The sequence below is a fragment of the Pseudonaja textilis genome, chromosome 13 (genome assembly GCF_049901715.1).
Source record: "Pseudonaja textilis isolate UNSWEBS1 chromosome 13, rPseTex1.2, whole genome shotgun sequence".
Lineage (NCBI taxonomy): Eukaryota > Metazoa > Chordata > Lepidosauria > Squamata > Elapidae > Pseudonaja > Pseudonaja textilis.
Genome location: NC_142002.1, coordinates 16,392,519 through 16,407,452, shown reverse-complemented (window position 1 = coordinate 16,407,452; position 14,934 = coordinate 16,392,519). Strand labels below are relative to the sequence as shown.

Here is a 14,934-nt window from a genome sequence, read left to right as displayed (position 1 = left end):
TTCATTGAAGACAGTCAATTGTTTCTCTGGAAACAATTGGTTTGATCTGCAGCATTAAGGAAAGTTTGAGTTAAGGCGACGCTGAGCGCTGATTGATTTTTTCCAATCCTCTATTTGACTGCCTTTGCTTCTTCGGCTACTGAATGTATATGGAGATTCTCAGTCCTCCATGATTGTCCCAAAAGTGCTTTTCCAAAAGTGAGGCAGGTTTTGTTTTTCCTTTGAAGACCTTTCGCTTCTCATCCAAGAAGATTCTTCAGCTCTGACAAAGAGTCCAAGAAGCTTCTCGGATGAGAAGCGAGAGGTCTTCAAAGGAAAAACAAAGGCCAGTTACCTTTTGAAGGAGCTTTTGGGACTTTGTCTACCTAGTACCAGAGATCAATGTGGTTTAACCTCAAGGCTTCGATCCAAGTGTGGGTTCCTACCTGTTCCACTACTGGTTCAGGGATCATGCGTGCGTGTGGACCTAACACATGTGCACCTAACAGCTTTCCCCACACCAGCTGAGGTCTACAGCACCAATCAGCTGAGAGGATAAAGAAGAGAAAGGTGCAGGGGCAAGTTGGAGGGATGATTCTGCCTTTTATCTTCTTACTCCTCTCAGCTGATCATCGGAGGGTTTTTTTACTACTGGTTTTGGTGAACCGGTCTGAACCGGTAGCATGCCACCACTGCTTCCGTCTCTCCAATGTGCAAATCTTCTATCTCTCGTGGCTCTCCAGAAGATGTTCACAAAATGTCCTGGATTGCAGGTACCCTGGAGTGCTGTGTTATGGGGCCTTGGTCTACAATTTGCCCTTGGACTTTTCATCATCCGAACGGAACCTGGATTTCAGGCTTTCCAATGGATGGGCAATCAGATTCAGGTACGGTGGAATAACGTTTGAAGGCGTTATATCCCATGTTCCTCGGGGACAAAAATCCCCACCTTACAAGTCACACGTCCACTAGCTTCGGTTCAGAAAGATCCCACGGGAACCATTAGCCAAATCAACTGTTTGGTTTGACCCAAGACAATGTCCAGCTTAGGATGACCAAATCTAGTGGGGAAGGAGAAGGCTTCGACCGATTTTCCAGCAACGAGGACAATGATTTTGAGTGGCTATTATGATTATCATTGACTTTGCACTTGAGCTTCTGTAGATCCAAAGGCTGCTAAAATGATCAGGGATCCTTCGTGTTGAATCGCAGGTTGTGCCATCATTTTTTTAAAAAGTTGTTCTGACCCAAGCCTTGTTCAAAGCAAACAAACGCCAAACAGAGATAAGAGCAAACGCTTTTTAATGCCTCTCTGTGAATTCTGTTGCTTCACGCTTAAAAGGCTATTAAAACTAATTGTCTCTGATAAGAACAAGCCTTGCCAAGGTTGTGCAAGGCTGCCAAGAACACCAGATTAAATTGCAAGGAAATAATCAAAACCAAAAGTCTCCAAACACAATTCAGGAGAGTCTGAACTTCCACAAGACTTGAAGTGCAAAAACGTCTTTGCTTCCTGCAAAGAATCCCATCTCCGAGGGCTGGCTTTTATCCCTTAAGGGAGGGGCCATTACTTGCAGCCTTACTCTCGAGTTGCCCATGCTGCTGCAGCTGCTCTTTCCTTTGAGCAGCCCTGTGTGCATGCACACTTGGCACAGGCTCCTCGGAGATCTCTTCATCACTGCTGCCAGCCTCCACAATCTCCGTGATGGTCCTGGCCCCATCCCTGCATCACAGGCAGGCCCCTCATCCGAGTCCTCGCTCTCTGAGGCCTCAGCCATCCACACCTGCTGCCAGCGAACCACAACAAAAATGAACATGACTCTATTTCCAAACATTCCTTCTAACGTTGTTTCCCTTACAGGCATTTCTCAACTACACGACGGCAGGATCCAGCTTTGTCTTTGGAGATAAACTGATTCAAGAAATTTTTGCCTTTCAGGTGAATTTAGATAAACATATTCTCCCTCTCCTCCTCTTTCTGGTCCCCGTTTTCTCTTGATCTCCTTCTTGAAGGTCTTAAAAAATGGCTTCCCAGCTGCCTTGCCCAGGTCTTTGATTCTTTGTGCTGGGGTGAAAGATGGAGGGGACACCTCGGCTGGGTTCATTCTGTGTCCTTGCCTCTGTCCGCTGCTTCCGTCAATGAGGGAGTGACAAGAAAGCATCACGCCCAAAGATCCTCCAAACAGGATGGGAGCAACTTGCTTTCTTCCCAAATTGGACAGAGCAGATCAGGAAGTGGTTCCTTCACATTGTTTTCTGCCCAAGCGGTCCATCAATTTGCAGATGTGTTTTTGAACACTTGTGTCAGGGTTCCGAGGATTGCCCTAATTAAATCATGAGCCTCAAACCAAGCTTCAAAAGCATTCAAAAGATTTATTAGGAGCAACATATCTGGCACTAACCCCGTATGAAGCCAACTCTGAGACATGTAATTTACTATCACCTATGACCCTGTTTCCCTCACCCAAGCCGTGTGTCATATATCAGATTCTCCAACGAAACACATTCCAGGCTGGGTGTCATCAATCACGCTCTCCAATGAAAGATTTTCCCGGGCAGAAGATCCAGTAGCCTAGGCTACAATCTTCACAAGATAAGCGTGGAATGTACTTCATCTGCCATACTGCTCCGTCAGACCTTTTCTCCCCTACTTCTAATGTCAACTTGGGAACAGGCAAGAAGAATGATTTACGAGTTGACAACTTAGTCTGTTCAGGCTGCCCCATGTTTTACTAGCAACCTAAGTTTATTCTGATGGAATTTTTCCAATGCTTCAAACTCCGCAACTACCACATGACTTCTCTCTATGAGGGTGTGTTACTTTCCTCCAATTATCCTGTATCATTAATCTTATTGGCTAAGGTGGATGGGATTTGTCATTCAGCAACATCTGGAAAGCTGCAGCTCCGTGCTAAAGCTGTCTACTGTTCTATTCTGTCTCCAGGTACTGCCTATTATTATCTTCTTCAGTTGTGTGATGTCCATCCTCTACTACTTGGGAGTCATGCAGTTTATAATCCTGAAGGTAAGGCTGAGTTTTAGGAATTCAAGAGTAAGCTTATAATTGTCCTAGTGGAGCTAAACGGTATATTGATCACCCATATATACCATACGCCTGGCCATGAGGCACCCGGAAAGGCCAAGATACGTTATAAGGTACCCAAAGAGAGTAATATTACTTCTTCTGTTATTAGGAAGTACTAACAGAAGGGACACAACACGATAATTTACAAGGAAAGAGTTTATGGTGAAGCACAGAGTGCAAAACAAAAAGTTGCGTTGCCAAATCAATGGGGGTATCAGAGATTGAAGAAGAGAGAGAAACATGGAAGATGCTACTTCTCAAAATGATGAGAAGAGAGCACCACCACGAGATGAGGGCAACACAGGTAGTGGGGTTAATTCTGTTGACTGCGTCCTCTCTGTGGACTTCATTTCAAGTCAAACCCCACTGCTCCATCTATGTCACAGTGTAGACCAGGGGTCTCCAAACGTGGCAACTTTAAGACTTGGGGACTTCAATGCCCAGAATTCCTCAGCCAGCTTCTGGGAGTTGAAGTCCCCAAGTCTTAAAATTGCCAGGTTTGGAGACCTCTGGGTGTAGACCGACCTTCTGGAAGAAGCTTTCATGGAAGAACCTCCGACTGAGATGTATCAGAATTTGGACCAAAGGTTCTGGAACACAAATCATATGCTTGTCACTGAGCTACGGCCCGAATAGCTAAGGATATCTCATTGCTGCGAGACTGGCAAATGAATCAGCAAGATATTAAATCTAGGATATTCTGGGCAACAACCATTAAGCTGCCAATGTCCTCCAACTCACACTCTCCAACTTTCTTCCAACAGTTGTCCTGGCTCCTGCAAATCACAATGGGCACAGCGGCCACCGAAACTCTGAGCGTGGTGGGGAATATATTTGTGGGGATGGTAAGTGATCTTGACCTTCCTCCATGAATCTCCATGAATGGTCCTCTCCATCTTCTCCTCTCTGTACAAGAGAGGCAGCAAACTTCCGTTCTGATTTCTTTCTGTTTTTCATTTTCCAAAGCTGTTTTGCTTCTGCATTTGAGAATAGTCTCCTTTCTCCCCCGCCAATTTGTGTGTATGTGTGTGTGGAAAATTGCTAGGAAAAGGGGTACATACTTTTGAGTGCATTTCTCTGAATATGTGCGTCTTTGCCTGTTTCTTCGATGTAATCTTTCTTCCTTTTATTCTGCTTTGCAACACTTAAAGAAATGCAGAAGGTAGAACTAGCTAATGTTTGGATTATATTTTGGTTCTGAGGTGCAAAAACAAGGTATGTTTGCATTCCAATGAATTTCTCTTCCATTTCTTTGTAATGTGAAACAATTCACAAAATCTGGACACTTTCTTTCTCACAGTTTATTCCAGAACTCCAGTGTTTTATTCTCCTGGGCTGTGTGTTTAAGCAGAACATGGAACCATGCTATCTACTTGTTGTTTCTGACTAATAGAAATCTGAGACATATTTCTAGGGTCTGCAGAGATCTTGAAAAAAATCTATTTGGATTTATCTTTTGTCCTCCAGACCGAAGCACCATTGCTCATCCGTCCCTACCTGGGGGATATGACACGCTCAGAAATCCATGCTGTGATGACCGGTGGCTTTGCTACCATTGCTGGTAGTGTGATGGGCGCATACATTTCATTTGGGGTGAGTCTGATGAAATATGATGTCCGTTCAGTTAAATCTAAGGGCCAGGTCTCTCCACATCTTCCAATCTTGAACGACCTTCTTTGAGTTGTTCTATGCTGTGGATTGTGCCAGCTTTGATGGTGAGGGTGAGTTTAGTGTATCTATCTATCTATCTATCTATCTATCTATCTATCTATCTATCTATCTATCTATCTATCATCTATCTAAAAGCAAAATACCATTCACGCATCATCACAAAATCTCCAGAATTGTAAAGCCTACAAACTTGAAATTTGGCACATATGTTCCTTTTGGCTTTTAGGTGCTCACTAAGAAAGGATTTTTCAAAACGACCATCAGAGCATTTAGTATTTCGTATATTGTTATTAACACGCTCTGATGCTAAGGAGTTCTAGTCCCTCTCCCCACCTGAAAAGAAATATCTTCCAAATGCAAAACACAGAGGAGAGGAGTATCAGTTTTGGTTTTAGGTTCACAGCAACAAACAGCTTTAGTACAGAACAGTTGAGCTAAGCCACGCCCAGGCTACTTGCTGTCTTCTTCTTGCTCACACAGCAAATACTGTTTCAGTTTCCTTGTTTCAGTTTCCAAACAGCCCTCAACTTTCTCACACACTGACAGGACGCTAGTCAAATGAATACCGATGGATGCTGGTAGGCAGAGGCAGAAATTTTTCCCCTTATTTTCCTCCCCAAAGTCTAAGCCTGATCACATAGTTTTGTAGCGAAGCATGGGTATCCAGCTAGTAAGAAAATAAATATCAACAGCTGAGTCAAGAGGGGAAATTCTTGTACAGCAGCATTTTCTGTTGCACAAATGATATGGAATTATCGTAGGTATCATGGCAGATTATACACACTTTGGTGTTTTTCTGAACCAGGCTGTTTGACTGTCTACAGGTTCGATATTGGGACATACTTTAGGTCCTTCCTAAGTGTAGGTCGTGGAGTGAATTTCATTTAATCAGATGAAGGCATTTGATCGGGCCAAATGGGAATTGGATGAAGATTCAGAGGACTTGGGTTGGAGTAAACAACTTTTTTAAAAAAATAATTTTTATTTTTTAAACCAACATACACAAACAAAAAATAAAACATAAAACCATCTTCCAGTTACATACAGTGTGTTGGTTGGTTACAAGTCTTTTATGCTTCATCTCCATAGTCCTCACATATAATTTGTATAAATTCTCATGTTATCCATCTAGTATGTGTGTGTGTGTGTGTGTGTGTGTGTAATCATAGTTAATAATAATATATTTGACTATAACTATTATTCCATCATTTTATGCGAGATATTCAACATTTTAGATTTATTTATATTATAACATTCATTACCTCATCATAAATCCATCCAATAATAATACATCCTTATGTTATATTCTCTATAATTCTATTATCCTTATATTGTGAAATTCTCTAAAATACAGTATTTCATTTCCGTATTTTTAATCTAACCATTGATAAAATAAATCCCGTATCTTGTAATAGTGTTTGTCTTCTTGTTCTCTAATTTCAAATGTCAATTTACTCATTTCAGCACATTCCAATATTTTCTTAATAACTTCTTCCTGCATTGGTATTTTCTCATTTTTCCAATTTTTAGCAAATACAATTCTAGCCGCTGTTAATACATTTACAATCATGGAGTAAACAACTTTTGACAAAGCCAATTTACTTGGACTATTACTGCAACTCAGTTTAAGGCTAGATATTATTTTATCTTTATAGTCCAGACTTTGGTCTGAGTTGTTTTATCAGGGGAATGGGGGAGGAAATTGTAGCAAAAGGCCATTTTGTGATGTGTGATTTGGTATTATCAGTATCATATTCTAATAAACTGTGTAGGAATCTAGGCAAAATGTATTTCCCAGTCAGCCTTTTGATTAGAACTGATTGGAAGAACGTATAATTATTCCACAGCAAAGAATAATTGTATCATACTTTTTTTAAAACTGTGCTTGGCAAACTTTTAAACTACTGTTTGAAAAGGGAAAGAATCCGCAAAGCTCCAGAGTTAAACCTCTTGGATTAAAAAATACCATACTTGTTGACTCTTCTGTGGCAATTTGTGATTCTTCTTGCAGATCGATGCCTCGTCTCTGATGGCAGCTTCAGTAATGGCGGCACCGTGTGCTTTAGCTATGGCCAAACTTGTCTACCCAGAAGTGGAAAAATCTCGATTCCAAAGCCAGGAAGGCATCAAAATTGCCCGCGGGTGAGAACAGCTAAAATCCATGAGGTTCCCGTGGCTTGTAGGAGGATCTGGGAAGCAGGTTTCAAGGAGGAGGAGGAGGAGAGAAAAGAGGAGAATGTGTCGAGCACAACTGGATGGGGAGAAGGTTGGAGAGATACAAAGGGAAGAAGGTGCAGCCTCAGTTTCCCAGCTGTTTTTACCTGGGCTGGCAGGAGGACCATGGCACAGGTCCCATCAATTAAAGGATGCCATCTCTCTCTGTCACAGTGCCTGCCTTTTGAAACTCCACAGCCTCTGAGTGGAATTAAATTGGCCCTGACTCTGTTAAGCATGGTTTTTTGTTGTTTTTTTCTCAGCACAAATCTCAGTTGTCTAGGAAGGTATGGACAGCAAACAAATTTAAGAGGGAGGGAGGAAGGAAGGAAGGAAGGAAGGAAACAGAGAAGGGAGGAAGGAAGGAAAAAGGAAGGAAAAAGGGAAGGAAAATGGAGAGAGAAGGGAGAGAGGAAGAAAGGAAGATGAAGAGAGAAGGAGGGAAGGAAGGGAGGAAGGAAGGAAGAAGGAAGGAAGGAAGGAAGGAAGGAAGGAAGGAAGGAAGGAAACAGAGAGTGGAGGAAGGAAAGAAAAAGGAAGGAAAAGGGAAGGAAGATGGAGAGAGAAGGAGAGAGGAAGAAAGGAAGATGAAGAGAGAAGGGGGAAGGAAGGAAGGAAGGAAGGAAGGAGGGAGGGAGGGAGGGAGGGAGGGAGGGAGGAAGGAAAGAAGGAAACAGAGAAGGGAGGAAGGAAGGAAACGGAAGGAAAAAGGAAGGAAAATGGAGAGAGAAGGGAGAGAGGAAGAAAGGAAGAAGAGAAGGAGGGAGGGAAGAAGGAAGGAAGGAAGGAAGGAAGGAAGGAAGGAAGGAAGGAAGGAAGGAAGGAAGGAAGGAAGGAAGGAAGGAAGAAAGAAACAGAAGGGCAGGAAGGAAAGAAAAAGGAAGGAAAATGGAAGGAAGATGGAGAGAGAATGGAGAGAGGAAGAAAGGAAGATGAAGAGAGAAGGAAGGAAGGAAGGAAGGAAGGAAGGAAGGAAGGAAGGAAGGAAGGAAGGAAGGAAACAGAGAGGGCAGGAAGGAAAGAAAAAGGAAGGAAAAAGGGAAGGAAGATGGAGAGAGAAGGGAGAGAGGAAGAAAGGAAGATGAAGAGAAAAGGAAGGAAAGAAGGAAGGAAGGAAGGAAGGAAGGAAGGAAGGAAGGAACGTTCTGGACCACCTCTCCATTTCCTTCTCTCTTTGTACCTTCCTACAGGGAGGAAAAGAATATTCTGGAAGCTGCTGGTAATGGAGCCTCTGTCTCTGTGGGGCTGGTGGCCAACGTTGCAGCCAACCTCATTGCCTTCCTGGCTTTGCTGGCATTCATCAACGCTGCCCTCAGTTGGCTAGGAGGCATGGTCAACGTGCCCCAACTCTCCTTCCAGGTATCTCCCACAAGACACACACACCCCAAGTTGTTTGTGACAGGATAATGAAAATATCAAGAGGCAGGAGGGGTTGTCTGGCTAAATGACGAGGATGTGAGATGCCCAGCCTGACGAGAATCATCTTTGGAGAAGAAGACCACCTCATTTCTTCTACTAGTTCTGGGTTCCTACAATCCATTGTTATTTGAGCGTGCTCCCTTGTAACAATGGAATTGAGGTTCAAACCTTTGGGCCAGTATCAAATTAACCCTGATTTAAGGTGTGTACTAGGCCCAATTTTCAACCATCATTTGTTTCAGCGGCTAGTCCAGCTAGAAGCTGTGTCCCACACTCACAAGGCACACACCCTAATCTTGTGGTGTCTAATGGTGGAAACGTGTTGTCAGCTTTGGAAGCCATATTAGCACCAGGAGCTTCCATACAGCCACATTCTTGCGCTTGGGAAATTGCATTATGCATTATGCAATGCTAATATTTCAACTAGACTTTTGTCAAATTTCGGAGAGAGGGGGGGAGTAGAGGGGCCAATGGATGTGTACAGAGGAAGCCATGGCAGATGTCAAAAGATGTGATGACCCAGAGTATCTCAGAAATATAACAAAATCCAAAACATAACTAAAAGTCCTTTAATGCCTTCAACTTGGCTTCACTGTTTAATTGTTCACCGTGGAAGAGTCAAAATAACATTTCAAAGGCAAGAAACACAGTTCACATTCAAAGAGCCGATAACAAAGCAAAACCCCAAAACTAACCACATTGAATTAAAGTTCCTCGACAGACCAGGTTAGATAATGGCCAACTTCAGGAAGATAACCAGGAACAGTTCGTTGGAAGAACGCCAACCAAGATAAACCCTCTTTAGAAATCAAACACTGATTTATCTCCAGCGTCTGTTAGCACGCAGGTCCACACTCTCATGCAAATCTCCCACCTGCAACCCATGAAGAGGATCATGGCCATCTCCTCCTGAGTAGGCCACACTTTGCCCTGATCCTCTCCTCCCTGCGTGCCCTAGGATGGAGAGGGGATGGGCCTGGGTCCTCCTCTGACTGCTCAGCTGGCCTCTGCCCTTCCCCAGCCTCCTCCACCACCTCTGGAGCCACACTCCCACTCCCTGTTGGCTGTTCCTCCTCTTCCTCAGAGTCAGTCTCCACCAGGAGCATGACAAACGATGGCCAAAAGACCAACCACGATGAGTTAGCCAAGCACTTCATTTACAATGCTCTTAAAAGAATTGTCTTCTGGCTTTCAGCTGATCTGCTCCTACGTCCTGATGCCTTTAGCCTTCTTGTTAGGGGCCAGCTGGGAAGAATCTTTTCTGGTTGCTGAGATGCTGGGAGTCAAGTTCTTCTTGAATGAATTTGTGGCCTACCAGCAATTGTCGACCTACAAAAATAATCGTCTGATGGGTCTGCCCGAGTGGGATGGTTCTCAAAAGCAGTGGATTTCGGTGAGTACTGTTAGGGATATACCCTAGCAGTATCTGCAGGGCAGTCAGTCAGGCAGGCAAAATATGTGAGATAAACGTTTTTGTAGCTTACACTCAGTAAAACAGATACACAGTGCTAATTAAATAGTTTATTCCAGTAAGAATTATAGCATAGTCAAAACAGTCCATATATCATTCACTAGTTCAGTCCGTCCAGGGATTATTCAGTTGCAAATTCCAGTGTCGAAAAAGAGAGGTCAGTAAACTTACAAATATCAGTCCAGTGATATATCTCCTCGCAGTAGAGAGATATGAAGAACTCAAAAACTCCTCTTTTCCTTCAGCAACTCAGCAATAGGGGAAAACACGCAGCTAACAAACCATGCAATCCAGTAATTGTCAGTAATTGCCAGCAATCAATCAGGTTCTCTTGCTCCCTCTTATGGTGGTTTCACACCACACCCAAAATTACATGCTTTGCAGTTTTAAAGTGACACACACTTAAACTTACAATCATAGTTTATATATATTATTTTACCCAAACTACGTTAGGTAACCTATGTTATTCCTAACAAGTACCCTGGTCATCATACTGCATGGAAAAGAAAGCCCACTGCTCTTTTTCCTCCAAGCCCACCTACCCTACCCTCTTCTTGATTTTGTGAGAGCAATCTCAGAAAGAAAGTTAGGGATGTCCTGACTGGCGTGTGGTTACAAGAGCTTCAGTGGACTGTCCTTCTTAAGACCAATGATTTTCAACCTCGGCAACTTGGATTTCAACTTCCCCATGCTTTCTGGGGAATTCTGGGAGTTGAAGTCCACCCATCCTAAAGTTGTGGAATGGAACAATTCACCAATTCACCATGGCCAACTCGCCATAGCCAACTCACTTCAGGACAACATGCCACGGCCAACTCACTGTGTAATATCTTTATTAGTGGAACTCCTGTCCCACAGCAAGTTGGCTGTGGCAGGTTGGCAATAGTGAGTTGGCCATGGTGTGTTGGCCACAGTGAGTTGGCCATGGCGAATGGTCATAGGCCCCTAAAGTTGACTATCCTTGCTTGAGTACACAACAGCAAGTGCTGAGCAAAGTGGAAGACGCCAACTGGAAGAGGAATGAGTGGGTGGTGGATTTGTTCTTTATCACAACACTGATTACATTCTCTCTCTCTTTCTCTCTCTCCTTCCTTTAGCCCAGAGCTGAAACCATTGTAACCTTTGCTCTGTGTGGATTTGCCAACCAAAGCTCTATTGGGATCATGCTGGGTGGCTTGAGTAAGTGAACAAACCAGGGAGGAATGTGAAGACTTTATGGTGGGTGGAAAACATCTCTTTTTGCTACTGGTGGTGGGGAAAAGAATGGACTGCCCCATAGCTATAGCCTCTGTGGCTTAAGCATCCCAACCACTCCTTCCAAAGGCTTGGTTATCTTCAGTTACCAAAGTGGTTTGGTCCTGAAGAAGAGCAATTACAAAGTGTGTATATTCCCGTGACCCAGTTCCATGTGCTTTTCTTTTAACACAAAGCTTCGATGGCACCGCAACGCAAGGGTGACTTTTCTAGCATCGTTCTACGAGCTTTGCTCACCGGGTCCTGCGTCTCCTTAATCAACGCATGCCTTGCAGGTACTGCCTGGGGGAGGTTGATGGGGGAATGGGGCTAAAAGTAAAACAAGTGCCGTTGAGCCCCCAACTTTTATTGCTAAATGAAACCTGCGTTAAGTGAAACGTGTGTTATGTGTGAAGTGAGTTCGGACCCATTTCTTCAGACCTTTCTTGTTCAGTGTATCACTGCAGTTGGGAAGCTAGTAACACAGTTGTTAAGTGAACCTGGCTTCCCCATTGACTTTGCTTGTCAGAAGATCACGAAAGGGGATCATTGATGACGCTGCAACCGTCATAAATACGAGTCAGTTGACAAGCGCCTGAATTTCGATCCCGTGGTCATGGGGAAGGTGCAACGGTCATGTGAAAAATGGTCACAAGTCACTTTTTTCAGTGCCGTTGTAAGTTCAGTCACTAAAGGAACTGCTGTAAGTGGAGGACTCCCTGTATAGGGTTCTTACGTTCTCTCATTGTAAGCTCATGTTTTTTCGGCATGCAGTGTCCTTTGCAACAATGCAGGCTGGTGGGTTTGGACCAGGGGTGGGATTCAAATTTCTTAACAACCGGTTCTGTGGTTGTGGATTAATTTGTGGGTGTGGCTTGGTGGGCATGGGTGGGCATGGCTTGCTGACTGGGCATGACTTGGTGGTCATGTGACTGGGTGGGCGTGGCTTGTATGTAAATATTATACTTATGCAACTATTGATTTTTTTATTTAAAAAAAGAGCAACTTTTACTCAAAATCAGGCAAAGCAGGCAGGCAGATTGAGTTGCTCTCAGAATCACAGATTCACTTAGAGATCTATCTATCTGCAATCTGCTACCTGAGTCTGCACTGAAAAATATAAGTTTCAGTCCTAAGGAAGGTTCAGGTCTGCTTTTAGATTAGCTAAAAATCAAGAAATCCAACTATTTCCTGCTTTCTAGCTAATATAAATCTCCCGGCACAGCAGAACAGCTGATGGTTGGCGGGGGGAAAAGGAAAAATAGTAATTTACCAAAAATTAGGCGAAGGCACAAGGCAGGCAAGTTGGATGGCACGCATGCCAGGTAAGGATGAGTGGGCGAGGCAGGGCGGGGCCAGCCAGTGGCACGATTTGCCGGTTCTCTAAACTGGGCAGAATCGTAACAACCGGTTCTGTAGAACTGGTCCGACCAGGTAGAATCCCACCCCTGGTTTGGCCCCACAAGTTGGTGACTTCCTTTCTCTTTAAGCAAAGGTGTGGCTTTTCCCACAAGCTCCGAATTTCCTACCCACAGGAATCCTTTACGTGCCCAGAGAAGTGCCAGACTGTTTAGACTTCTTTAGCAACACCACCATCAACTCTACCAGCTACTTTCTGCATGAATGCTGTAAAAATTTGTTCAGGTGAGAGCTTGTGTGTGATATACACAGTGAAAGGAAGTACCTCGAAACCCTGATTCCTTTTGCTTTGCTTTTACACAGAGTAGGGCACATCATGGATCTTTCTACCAGCAAGGGCAAGTAGAAGAATGTCAGGACACAGAATTGCCACAGATGTGTGGGTCAATGCCGCTTTAATAGCTTTACACTTGGTTCTGTGCTTTAGAACAGTGGTCCCCAACCTTTTTTGTGCCGCGGCCTGGTACCGGCATCACAAAATCATCCGCGGCCCGGTACCGGCATCAGCACTCATGGCTAGGCGAGCTGAGCGACCGGCCAGCCAGCCGTCCCCCGCTTCTCCCCGCCACCTTCAACTCCTCCTTTGTACCTGTGTCGATGGGCTTCAGGATGGCTTCGGTACGGTCACTCAGCTTGCCTTGCCATGCGTGCTGAAAGAATCCTCGCGCCTTAGTTTTGTTCAAAGCCGCCCGCCCCCGCGATGAAACTAAGGCGCGAGGATTCTTTCAGCACCCAAATGCCGCTTTCTACCCGGAAAAGCTCACCGGAAGCACTTTTTCATCAAAACAATATGGCGGCGCCCAGCAAACCGGCAGCCCGGTAGAAATTGTTCCACGGACCGGTACCAGTCCGGGGACCGGTGGTTGGGGACCCCTGTTTTAGAAGACACCAGGGATGATATTGTCTGTGGTTTTATTTAACTTTAATTGCCACATGGAATGAGCTTCAGGTCACCGACACTAGGAAAAGCTTTTGTCATGGTAGTCCCCAAGTCCCTGCTTTCTCAGGAGGCAACTGGGCTTTATTTTTTTTCTTTTGAAGATGTTCCACTTGTCATCCAAAAAGCACCTTTAGGACAACCATGACCTGGACGACTGAGAATCTCTATGGACTTTGTAGTAGACACATATCATTAACCGATTCCTTCTGCATTGGCTGGCAAAGTACATCATCAAGAGCTTCCAAGGTGCCTTTGAGGTTCCCACGTTTGAAAACTGTGTTTTTGAAATCCTGGCCATCAAGGCAGCCCTAGAAATCCCTTGACTGTTGTGTATGCGGTCTTCCGTTTCCTTAAAAATACTTTTTTTAAAAAAATGACCATGAGATGGCACCCTTTTGCCTTAGGAAAAAAACACACACACGCACGCAACAGCTCAGCAAATCGATACTCAACTTCATAGTGGCTTGAACGATTCGACATCTCTTACGGCCAGTCATTTAATTTCCAGAAAGAAATATTGCAAATCTATCGAGCGCTGAACAGATTTCCACATCACATTTGTTGCTTTAAAATAAAAAAGTAAGATGATCTGCAAGGCAGGTTCTCGTCTTCCCTGTGTCAGCATTATCCATGGAAAATTAGAGGCTGGAGAATCACGTTATGGAGAACACAGAAAGCCGTGGTGACCCAGTGGTTAGAATGCAATATTGCAGGCTAGCTCTGCCCACAGCCGAGAGTTCGATCCTGACCGGCTCAAGGTTAACTCAGCCTTCCATCCTTCTGAGGTCGGTAAAACGAGGACCCAGATTGTTGGGGATACCACTCAGTGAGGGCTGTGAAACAGATTAGCCCCCACCACACACACACACACACACCTTGGTGGACTGGTTTGATCCGTGCATTTGTGTGATTTTTTTGATCGGTGCATTTGTGTGATTTTTTCGATCGGTGCATTTGTGTGATTTTGCACACTGCCTGGATCTTGCAAATGCATAGATGGGGCTTCGCATGGATTCTGGGCAGGCCATAGACCAGTGCTGGGTCCTGGCCCAAGGGTTGTGATCTCCTGAGGTAAAGTACTATGGGTCCATAAACAAGCGCTATTGTTACTAAACCCCCTAACCTCTTAACTTTTCTTTCCCACAGTTCTTTCTCCTTAGATGGCACGTGGGAGAACCTACATGCCAACACAACACAGCTCTATCTCCAGAAATGCTGCAGTTATTATAACTCCTCCGTATGTCTCTGGCCTTAACCGATGAAGAATGAGATGGTGGGGCAGAAGAGAACCATTCGATGAATACGTAGAAGATGAATAAAGGAGGGAGGTGGCAGTTTTCAGGATTGTGTGAGACCGTTTTCAGGATTGTGTGAGACAGGTTTAAAAAAAGGGTCAAGGAGCAACATTTCCCCTTCAACTGTAAAAGAGTTTTATCAACGCCGACGAAGAATGCAAAGAGCTCAAAGCTGCACTGTAATGTATGAAAAACATCCTCCATTGTT

At 44.3% G+C, this 14,934-nt stretch overlaps 1 protein-coding gene across 3 annotated transcripts in view; it reads left to right on the top strand.

Annotated features, from left to right (window-relative positions):
* The window catches only part of LOC113442307 (sodium/nucleoside cotransporter 1), a 24,691-nt gene extending 9,757 nt beyond the window's left edge, over positions 1-14,934 (top strand). For all 3 annotated transcript variants that reach the window (XM_087941488.1, XM_087941487.1, XM_026709806.2), the window contains 12 exons: positions 753-866; positions 1,841-1,918; positions 2,924-3,004; positions 3,829-3,909; positions 4,532-4,657; positions 6,747-6,877; positions 8,140-8,308; positions 9,564-9,761; positions 10,937-11,018; positions 11,270-11,368; positions 12,608-12,716; positions 14,578-14,934. In XM_087941488.1, the coding sequence (XP_087797614.1) occupies positions 753-866; positions 1,841-1,918; positions 2,924-3,004; positions 3,829-3,909; positions 4,532-4,657; positions 6,747-6,877; positions 8,140-8,308; positions 9,564-9,761; positions 10,937-11,018; positions 11,270-11,368; positions 12,608-12,716; positions 14,578-14,686 (1,377 nt within the window). In that variant the 3' untranslated portion in view covers positions 14,687-14,934. The remainder of the gene's footprint in view (positions 1-752; positions 867-1,840; positions 1,919-2,923; positions 3,005-3,828; positions 3,910-4,531; positions 4,658-6,746; positions 6,878-8,139; positions 8,309-9,563; positions 9,762-10,936; positions 11,019-11,269; positions 11,369-12,607; positions 12,717-14,577) is intronic.